At 36.1% G+C, this 10965-nt stretch overlaps 2 protein-coding genes and 1 pseudogene across 2 annotated transcripts in view; 1 reads left to right on the forward strand and 2 right to left on the reverse strand.

Moving 5' to 3' along the window:
• Positions 1-214: 214 nt before the first annotated feature.
• Positions 215-3754, reverse strand: LOC111490869 (protein NSP-INTERACTING KINASE 2-like). The gene is made up of 4 exons (XM_023139507.1): positions 3224-3754; positions 2761-3021; positions 939-1799; positions 215-847 (listed from the first exon to the last, which is right to left on the reverse strand). Exons 1-4 carry the CDS (start codon positions 3651-3653, stop codon positions 366-368), a joined length of 2034 nt encoding a protein of 677 aa, XP_022995275.1. The 5' UTR covers positions 3654-3754; the 3' UTR covers positions 215-365.
• A 3492-nt stretch (positions 3755-7246) lies between these two features.
• On the forward strand, positions 7247-9054 carry LOC111490871 (annotated as a pseudogene).
• Positions 9055-9244: 190 nt separating this feature from the next.
• The window catches only part of LOC111490870 (chloride conductance regulatory protein ICln), a 4042-nt gene continuing 2321 nt past the window's right edge, over positions 9245-10965 (reverse strand). The window contains exons 3-7 of the mRNA XM_023139508.1: positions 10159-10282; positions 10021-10080; positions 9873-9932; positions 9686-9792; positions 9245-9566 (exon numbers count right to left, since the gene is read on the reverse strand). Coding sequence (XP_022995276.1) covers positions 9492-9566; positions 9686-9792; positions 9873-9932; positions 10021-10080; positions 10159-10282 — 426 coding nt within the window. The 3' untranslated portion in view covers positions 9245-9491. The remainder of the gene's footprint in view (positions 9567-9685; positions 9793-9872; positions 9933-10020; positions 10081-10158; positions 10283-10965) is intronic.

The raw sequence follows: 10965 nt of genomic DNA on the forward strand, positions 1-10965 counted from the left end.
GCTTATGCTATTACAAATGGTATCAGAGCTAGACACCGGGTGGTGTGCCAACAAGGACGCTATGTGCTCAAAAGGGATGGATTATGAGATCCTACATCGATTGTAGAAAGTAATAAAACATTCCTTATAAAGGTGTGAAAACCTCTCCCTGACAAACACGTTTTAAAAACGGTACTAAGAGGCCCGGGAGTGAAAACGGAAAATAAGAACCAAATAACAAGTTTAAAAGAATAGTAAAAGGCCTTAAAAATCCTCGGAAGCCCACATTCACAGGAAACTGTTAGCAACAAAAACAGGCAAAGTTCAGTCCTTTGGACAAAGTTCATACACAATTCACCAAGTGAACAGTTAGCCAAGCCATTCATTCATAGGCAGCTGCTGCAGGTCACAAGCTCCTGAACAATAGCTTCCAACGACGGCCTCTCACTCTGCAACTCATGCGTGCAAAGCAATGCCATTCTACAAAGCTTAGTCGCTTCATATTCAAAGTACCGACCATGGAGCTTCGAGTCAATGAACTCCCCGAAGCGACACGCTTCCGCAGCACCACGCAATGAGCTAGTGATCTTTCTAGTCCCTGAGAGGATTTGAAGCACAAGCACACCAAATGCATAAACGTCGCTCTTATCTGTGAATCGACCTGTTGTGGTATACTCAGGAGCTAAGTAGCCACGAGCTGCACTAGCTTTGAGCTCAGAGAAGACAATATCATTCGTAAGAAGCTTTTGTATGCCACAATCTGAGAGCAACGGATTGAAGCGCTGATCGATAAGAATCTTCTCAGCTGAGATACTTTGGTGAACAAGAACAGGCTTGTTCGCTTCGTTCTTGTGAAGATATGCAAGACCTGGATGTAAAACAAAGCATTAAACTTAGTTAGATTCGGGTTTTCTTAGTTAAGTTTTTAGTTCAAACGGGTTCGGAGTAGAGAGTTTTACCTTTAGCGACGCCCCGTATAATGGAGACTCGGGTAGACCATTCAAGAACATGGCTATCACCATCCATGACATCAAGATATCTCAACAAGTTCCCATTAGGAACAAAATCATAGATAAGAAAGCATTCTCCCCTGCCTTTTGAGCAGCAAAAGCCTCTAAATTTCACCAAGTTTTCATGCCTTAATGAAGTTAAAAGGCTCAAACCTTTCAAGAACTCAGCTTCTTCTGATTTGCAGCTTGTTTTACAAACGCTCTTAACAGCAACAACTGAGCCATCCCTCAAAATCCCTTTATATGTAGCAGAGAAGTTGTTCTTCCCCAACAAATTGATATCTGAGAAGTATTGGGTGGCTGTCTCTACCTCTTCTAAGTTGAATCTGAAGCTTTGGAACACTTCCTGAGCTAAAACGCTGAAGCCTCGACCGTCGGCTAAGGGGTCCCAGCCGTTGGCATACTCGAGACTGACAAGAGGGGATCCATTCTTCTTGTAAGTTTTGATTTGATCCGTGCTGAGACGGTGATCGGTTATGTGGAATGATGATCCAAGCTTTTGTTTTCGACGACGGTATTGTGTGAATGTTAGGATTCCAATAGCTGAAAGTGTGATAGTCATAATAAGTACACCAATGATTGAGGCGTTTCGAGATTTAAATGAACTCGGGCAGTGAGTATGGTTGCATGGTGATTGAACGTTGGCTGTTTCGGGTATGTCACGCGTTGGCATCACCCCGGAGGCATATGGTTCGGGTTGGTTTTGAGTAGTGTGACCTGAACTAGCACAGTCTTTCAAGGATGGAAAGCCAACTCCACATAATCCCAAGTTGTTTTGGTACAAGAATCCTTCATTCAATCTCTTTAGAGCTTCATCAGAATAGCATTTAGTTAGCTTCATGTTAGAGAAAAATGAACAAAACACAAAAACAAGAGATAAACTGTATTAGCCTAAGCCTAACGGTTGGTAGATGTTGTTTGCTTTGACCTGTCACGTATCGTCGTCGCCCTCACGGTCTTCAAAGGTGTCTGCTAGTGAGAGGTTTCCACACCCTTATAAGAAATGCTTCGTTTCCATCTCAAACCAATGGCTTCCCGGTCTCTTAAAATGCGTCTACCAGTGAGAGGAGTACCACACCTTTATAAGAAATGCTTTGTTCCCATCTCAAACCGATGGCCTCACGGTTTTAAAACACGTCTGCTAGTGAGAGGTTTCCACACCCTTATAAGAAATGCTTCGTTTCCATCTCAAACCGATGGCCTCACCGTCTTAAAATGAGTCTACTAGTGAGAGGATACCACACCCTTATAAGAAATGTTTTGTTCTCATCTCAAACCGATGGCCTCACGATCTTAAAACGCGACTAGTAGTGAGAGGTTTCCACACCCTTATAAGGAATGTTTGGCTCTGATTGCTCAAGCCCACGGCTAGCATATACTATCCGCTTTGACCCATTACATATCGTCATCAGCCTCACGATTTTAAAACATGTTTGCCAGAGAGAGGTTTCCACGCCCTTATAAGGAATGTTTCGTTCCTATCTCTAACTAATATGGGATATCACAACCCACTTCTTTGGAGGCCTAGTGTCCTCGCTGACACACCGCCCAATGTCCGACTCTATTACCATTTATAAAAACCCAAACCCACCGTTAGCAAATACTATTCACTTTGACCCGTTACCTATCGTCATCAGCTTCAAAATTCTAAAACACGTCTGCTAGGTAGAGATTTCCAAATCCTTACGATGAATGTTTCGTTCTCATCTCCATCTAACGTGGAATCTCACATAAACCCTCATGTTTAAACGGATTAAAGATTGATCATTACCTGGAGGTATATAGCCAGAGAGCGAATTATTCCGAACATCAAGAACTTCAAGCAACGGCGCATAGGCAAGTCTAGAAGGAACAGAGCCAAAGAGATGATTGGAGCTCAAGTCCACTCTAACTAACAAATCCAATCCTCCCAAGCTTGCAGGGATTGCACCACTCAACTCATTGGATTGAAGAGCAAGAACAGCAAGCTTCTTCAAAGATGAAAGTTGTGTCGGTATACTTCCACTAAACTGATTATAACAAAGCTGCAAAACTGAAAAACAAAAAAACATCCTCAAAAATGACCATTCTAAGATCAAAACAGAGAAAATACAAGCTTCCCCACAGATTCAAACAAGTCTAAAGTTAACATCCATTGAAATCAGATGAACACCATGCGCTTCAAACAGCACAAAAAACAGAGGAAATGTGTACAAAAAAATGGTTTCATGGCATAACAATTAGCCAAGCCAAACCTTGCAAGTTCTTCATATTCCCAATCTCAGGCGGAATCTGACCAGAAAAGTTATTGACATTCAAATACAAATCAGAAAGCATTGTCAAGTTAGCAATCTCTTTAGGAATGTCTCCAAACAACGAGTTGTAATGCAAATACAGCCCTGTTAAGTGCTTAAGCCCAGCAATGGCAGGGGAGAGCTTCCCATTAAGCCCTTTCCCCTGCAGCGACATATTGACCACTTGGCCCATTTCATTGCACCCAATCCCTTCAAACGAGCCACCACAAGGGTTTCCATTGACGCTCCATGAAGCTAGATACTGATTTTCAGGGTCCAAAGACGCCTTCATGTCCATAAGGGCCTTGAGCTCATCGTTGCCAAGAACCCAAAGTGGGTTCGAGAGAAAAATGAGAAGGTGAATGAAAATGGCGGAAATGGGGACCTGCATTGCTCAGAATCCGGCGGTTTTTTCTGGGTGTTCTTGATTTGGAGTTGCAGAGGACAGAGGAAGAAGAAGAAGGGGACAGAGGGGTGATAAAAGATGATGTTTTTATTGGCTAACATTTTTTTTTTCTTTAAATCAAGTAAATTTATTGAATTTGCAGACTTTTTTAAAAATTATTGTTGATATTCAAATAGCTAACGGATTTTCAAATAATTTATATATATATATTATTTTAATTTAAATTTTCAACGACCTCGAGTACAACAATTCATGTTTTTTTTCATTGTCCCATGAAAATTATTCAAATGTTTGTTTTTTTATTGTTGTTTAGTCAGAGGTGTAAATATATATAGTAAATAATCTCTTATCTATAAAAAAAAAAATTCTAAGAAATCAAAAAAATTCAAAAATAATAATAAAAAAAAAAACTAGCCTTTGGAGCTACAGGCTTCACAATGGTACGATATTGCTCACTTTGAGCATAAGTGCTCGTGACTTTACTTTGGACATCTCTAAAAGGTCTCATATCAATGAAGATGTATTCTTTTGCTTAAACCCATGATCATTCATAAATTAGCTGATGTGGGCTCACTCCCAACAATCTTCGACAATAGGTCAAATCCCGATGGTGACCTTACAAACATGTGAGATCGATATTGGACTGTTTCTGTACTAATCGTCATTGAATTGTGCATGAGCCTACATCGACCTTCACCATTTTCATTTATTTATTTATTTATTTTGGACAAATAACAAATAAATAATGATGAAGAAGGCAAGAGTCTTCTACTCATAATTATGAGCTTCTAATAATAATGCTTCCCACATATTACACACCAAAACACTCCTTATTTTATGATTATAAACGCTAGATTTAGATAACTTACAACTTAAGTTTATTTCGAGTAATTTTTTTGGGTTTTATGTAATTTAACTCAAAATTAAAAAGTAAATTATTTTATATTGATTTAATGTTCTTAAAATAAATTTTACTTTTTTTAAATAGAAAAATATATGAAAAATAATTCGTTTATATTTTAAATTATACAAATTTATACACTAAATTTTTAATTTTATCGAGTTATTTATTTACTAATTTTACCACCTCATTCAAATAAAAAGGCATAAAAATCTTTCAAAATTAAATTTTTTTATACACCTTAATTAAAATTTAATATTTAAAATTAAAGATAAAAATATTATTTAATTTCAAATTTTGGTTGAAAAGGAAAGTAATAGAAATAGTAATAATAATAATAATAATAATAATAATGTGAAGACAGATATGATTCTTTCTTGAAAATATGGAATTGGCCCATTTTTCCAAAATAACATATTTTATGGTTTAAATTTAAATTTTCGAAATGCAATCAAAAGAATATGTTTACTTTTTTCAATTCCAATATTGATTTACGTGCTATTTTTTTTTTAATTTCAATAATTTTTAATTAAAATACTATTAATGATGTCAGCTTTTTACACACAAATAAATAAAAAACTATTTAAATATATTTTTACTTTATCTTCAATTTCATTAAATTAATTATCAATCTAAATAAAAAATAAAGCAAAAATATCTTCCACCTCAGCTAGAATTTCAAATTTGATTAATACAATAACTATTTAAATATTCAATAAAATGATTAAAATTAATTTTTAAATAATTTTATAAAAAATAAAAATTAAGGTATAAAACAACCTCTATTAAAATTCAAAATGCTTAGAAGTCATTAAATAACGTTTTATCGAATAATTATTATATACACACCAAACTTTAAAATATAACTCTTTTAAATTCTTAAAATATTTAAAAATACATTTAAAAAAAATTCATTCATGCCCTTCAAAAAAATTTAAAAATTTCAAAAAAAAAATTATTATTTCTGAAACTATAATTAAAAATAAGAACGAAATTTTAATGATAGTATAAGTATTTTTTTTTTTTTAATTTAATAAATTTTTTTATTGAAACTTTTCAAAATTTATAGATTTTTTTTTTTCAGATAAGTGGGGAGTGAAAATATTTTTATTAATTTAAATTAGTTTATTTGATATTTAAAATAAAATTTAAAAGAGATATTTTTAAAAAAAAATTAACGAATAATAATGTTTTTTAAGAAAAATAAAAAATTGAAATTGAAAGAAATTACACAAATGAGGCGAAACAGAGTCAACAGGGAGTACGGAAAAATGGGACATATAAAGTAAAGCAGTGTCAGCTCATAATAAATTCTGTAAATGGGCGTTCATCCAAAGCCGTCCATTCTCGCAATTCCCAATCAAATTCCAACGGCCCAGATCATTTCTCTCCTTCCTATATGTGCCACGTGTTGGTCTCCTATTTGTTTGTACGCACGCAACAGTACCTGCCACGACATGCGGCGGCGGACTCAATTTCAAAATTCAAATCGGGTAAGAACTCCCCGGCCCGCAACCCCACCGTAAGAAAAAACGGTCATCCACGTGGATCAAATTATGAAGGCCCATATGGTGTGTTCGATGGGAGCGAGCGTACGGGATTAAGAGGAGAATTTGAAAAATAAAATAATTTTTTATTATAAATGGAAGGAAATGTATTTTATTTTTTTACTAAATTAATAAAATGCTTTAAATTTTTTAATTTGTCTTTAAAATATTTATAAAATTTTAAAAAATTGAGTAATACTCATATATTAAAAAAAACACTTTATAAGAATAAAAATTATGTTGCAAATTAGAAAAAATGAAGATTCTAGAAAATTAAAACGGACAAATGTGGAACCAAATGGGTCGATGTCTTTATTCATACTTTAAAGACGAAAACGACGTTTTTTTTCTCAAGTCAACTCGAAAACTACTCATCTAGAAAATAAAAAGTGAATTTCGTCTGTTGGGATCTATTTGACCGGGTTCAAAAAAATGTCAAATCCTCGTAGATAATAATTCATAAAGCACTCAAGATTAAGATCATTTGTAACAATTATAAATTGAGTTATATCAACAATACTATCAAGACGAGAGACCGAACGTTATCCACATACTACACACCTTTTAATTTTTTTTTTTCTTAGATTGAACCACTCGTTCTGTTCAATAAATTATGCAAAAAAATAAAAGTAGAGGGACCATTTTTTTTTAACAATCTACGACACGTCGTGTCGTCGTAAAAGTAGAGGTCCAAGAGTTGTGACGTGTTGACTATTCTTCATCGACTGTTGACCGCGTGTAATGTAGGTGAATCACTGTCTTTTCAACAAATCATGCAAACGACTAACAATCTATGGCTCGTGACGTCATGTTCTAAAAATAAAATGTTAACTTATAATTGAAATTTTAATCTCGCTATTCAAAAATAAAAATGTGACGTTGGTATAAAAGTGGTACATAGATGAATCAAGAGTGTGGATTGATAGTATAAAATTATAATTAAAAATATTTAAAATAATCAAAGTGGTTAGTGGGCTTACTTTTTGTATTTTCCATCCAAATTTGAGCCCAATTTAGGTGTCCAAAGCCCAATATTATAGATGCGGTGAAGGAACATTAAAATATTGGGCCTGGCCCAAAACTACAGTTAAAGGAATTACATTATATTGATCGCTTTCATCCTCCTCCTAAATCCCGAATTGTGAAATTAGGGTTTCTGGCATAGTGCAAAATAGAGGTTGAAGAAGCTCCATTGCACTTCTATCTTCGCCGTCGTTGCCGCCATGGGTCGTATGCACAGCCGTGGGTCTCTCTCTCTCTCTCTATATATATATATGTGTGTGTGTGTGTGTGGGTCTGTGTAACTTTGTTTTTATGCTAATTTGGGTATCGCTAAATATGATTTTGCGCGTTTTGTTTGCAATAGGAAGGGTATTTCTGCCTCAGCGCTGCCTTACAAGAGAACTCCACCAAGTTGGCTGAAGATTTCTTCACAAGATGTAAGATTCTTCCTTATTATAGTGCAAAATTTTCCTTTAGGTGCATGAATTGCTTTCGTGCATTTCCGTTTCACTGCCGTGTAGAATCCCTATGTGCATTTGGACGGTGTTTGTAAATGGATTGTAGACTGGTTTGGGTTTCAGGTAGGAGAGAACATTTGCAAATTCGCGAAGAAGGGACTTACACCGTCATAAATTGGCGTTATTCTTCGTGATTCCCATGGTATAGCGCAGGTCAAGAGCGTCACAGGAAGCAAGATTTTGCGTATTCTCAAGGCTCATGGTACAACCTTTTTTTCTTTGATAGTGTAACAATTTGTTTTTGGAAATCAGAAAATTGTGAGATAATTGGAAGGATTCGTTGTAATCTGTTTTATATTTTAAGATAGCCCTTTCTTTTAATTTAGATTTTTGGGTGCTGATCGTGGAAGTGTATCGATGCAGATTTTTTGAATTTCCTTGAATTGGTGTGTAGGTCTTGCTCCTGAAATTCCTGAGGATTTATACCACCTTATTAAGAAGGCAGTGTCAATTAGGAAGCATTTGGAAAGGAACAGGAAGGATAAGGACTCCAAATTTCGTTTGATTCTTGTTGAGAGCAGAATTCACAGGCTTGCTCGTTACTACAAGAAGACAAAGAAGCTTCCTCCCGTCTGGAAATAGTAAGTTGGGCTTGTTCTTCTTGATTTGTAGCTTTTCGCACTTGTAGTATGGATAGCATATCAGTATATTCTTGCCAAAGGTTGCGTTCTTAGCCTTCATTTGGGTTTTTTACTGCTTAGTTTCAAATGCATGCCCATTAATTACTTATACTTGTGTTCGGTAGTTCATTTAAGGAGTGATAGGATTAGGATGTATTAGACAAAAGGTACCTGCTTTATAAACTTTTTCGATAAGTTCATAATATATGTGACATGTGACACTTTCTCTATGAAGCACATCCACTTTAGTTTAGTATATTGAGACATGTCCATATTTGACACATACCGAACAACTTGTTCGGAAAAGTGTAATAAAAAATAGTCATATATGACTAATGATACATTTTGAGATGCCAACCTGAGAATTCATTTTGAGAGTAAAATTCATCCAACTTACTATTGTAAATATCTTTTGAGTATAAAAACCTAGACTTTTAGAGTAAAATGCACCATATTTGTGGGTGGTTGGTTCTCTCAAATCCATGTTGGTAATCACATTGATGATATAGAAGTTTTACTCACATTTATGCTCCTTTACTCTGCAGCGAGTCTACCACAGCCAGCACCCTCGTGGCTTAGACGGGCCTGTGGGGATTGGATTTATTCTGATTCGGCAGCTGATTGCTTCGTGATTTGAGATGAAAAGATTTTGTTTATTTAATTGGGCCTTTAGGTGTTTACTTCCCTCTCTTTGTAATGGAAAAACTTGAAATGTTTATCTAATGATTGCCTAGTTCATGGGTCAATTCTCTGTGTTATGTGAAATTTTATCCAATTCATTTTATAATTATTCGTATCTATTTTCCGAGCCAGTGGCTGTTCACCTTGGAGACATAATTATTTGTATCCATTTGTCCTGTAAGGGTGTAAATAATCCCTTTCAAGGAATTATAATGGATCTCTAGAATATTACTAGTCTAATACCTGTCCGAGTAAATGATGGAATGTATTAAAATCAAAGGTGAATTGCTAATGAGAATATGATATCGATTGATAATTGTCAAGATAGTATGGTAGTTATATAATATATGTAGATAGGTAGTCACCATTAGTATTCCAAATTCAACACTAGCCATAATAAGTTTAGTAATCACGGGAAACTAGGTGACCAAAACCCTAACCTGTCTAATGTTCCACACAAAAATTTGCATATAAAGCTAAAGCAGGGTTTCAAGTGTACAACAGGAAGTTTAACACACACAAAGAGGAGGATGGTCAACTTCTTCCACAGAAGTTCAATGATGATGTTTGCCGTTGCTTTCAGGTTCCATCTCTTCTGCATCCTCAAAACGTTGGTCATTGATTTGAAGCTACACAAGCATTATGCACCAAAAGCGGTAAGGAAACCAAAAGTTAAAAGTTACTTTCAGAGATACCAGCAAATACTGAAATGCTTTACGAGATAGAATGTGTGTGTTCATAAACATACCTGAAGAACTGTGCGAGATAGTTGATCATGATCTCCGTTCGAGTGGCCGATTGAGTTTGCTGGATCAGAGGAAAATTGTTCTTTGTCATCTCCATCTCTCGAAAGTCCTAAATATTACAGAAGGCAAATTGTATATAATCTCTAACAAGTAAAAAAAAGAACATGAATTATCTACTTGGCTCCGTACCTGGCATTTCTTCCAACTGATCAGCAGAAAAAAACCAGTTGTGCTCTTCTTCTTCTTCATCTGAACGAAGCAGGGAGTTCATACAAGAAAAACAACCCGCTAGTTGTATGAAAATAGAAACAGAAGTTCATTATGGAAGTGACCTAACCTCCAGTAGGATCAGGATTAAGTTCGGCACACTGGCAGCATACATCGAACAGAGCTTCTACTATTGCAAAAGAAATCAAGGTATTATGCTACATTGTAATAGCATTTCATAATCAAAGAAAAAAGAGGGGAACCATACATTCAGCAGGATTTGATGGTACAAGTCTCATCTCTCTAACTGCACCTAAATCTAAATTCTCAGACTCTTCACCAAGACATTCTGAATCTGAATTATCGGACTCTTCTTCATCTCCAGTATCAATCTTCAGCACAATCACAAAGGTCAGGAGAAAAAAAGATTATGGTAAACAAATTAAAAAAATAAAGGACGAGAGAAAAAAAAAAAAAGAGCTTAAGAAACAGATATTTGAGCAAGAGCTTTCTGCAAGCCTTAATTACAATGTGATATGGCAAAGAACTCTTCTTATAATGGTAGGAACTTAAATCCTAAGAAGCAAAGAACAACAGACAAAATCATGTGGAGACGACACTGACATGGAAACAATGACATGCTGATTTATGAAACAACAGTAGGATACGAACATGTTCAGGACACAGGCATAAAACCTCGGCACCTTCCACAATGCCACTCTAAGATCCTATAATTCATGTTAAGCATCACATATCACCAAATAGTGAAGGGAAGTTCATCAGAATATCATCAATTTCCTTATTACTCCAAATATCAGTTTCTCCAAAGAAAATTCAAAATTATACACAAATCACAATTGCTATTCTTATGGCTCCAAATATCAATAATTTCCCTAGAAATTTGGAAAACAGATTGACAGTGTGTATTTCCCCCCCCCCCCCCCCCCCCCCCCCCCCCCCCCCCCCCCCCCCCCCCCCCCCCCCCCCCCCCCCCCCCCCCCCCCCCCCCCCCCCCCCCCCCCCCCCCCCCCCCCCCCCCCCCCCCCCCCCCCCCCCCCCCCCCCCCCCCCCCCCC

The sequence above is a fragment of the Cucurbita maxima genome, unplaced genomic scaffold (assembly GCF_002738345.1).
Source record: "Cucurbita maxima cultivar Rimu unplaced genomic scaffold, Cmax_1.0 Cma_Scf00016, whole genome shotgun sequence".
Lineage (NCBI taxonomy): Eukaryota > Viridiplantae > Streptophyta > Magnoliopsida > Cucurbitales > Cucurbitaceae > Cucurbita > Cucurbita maxima.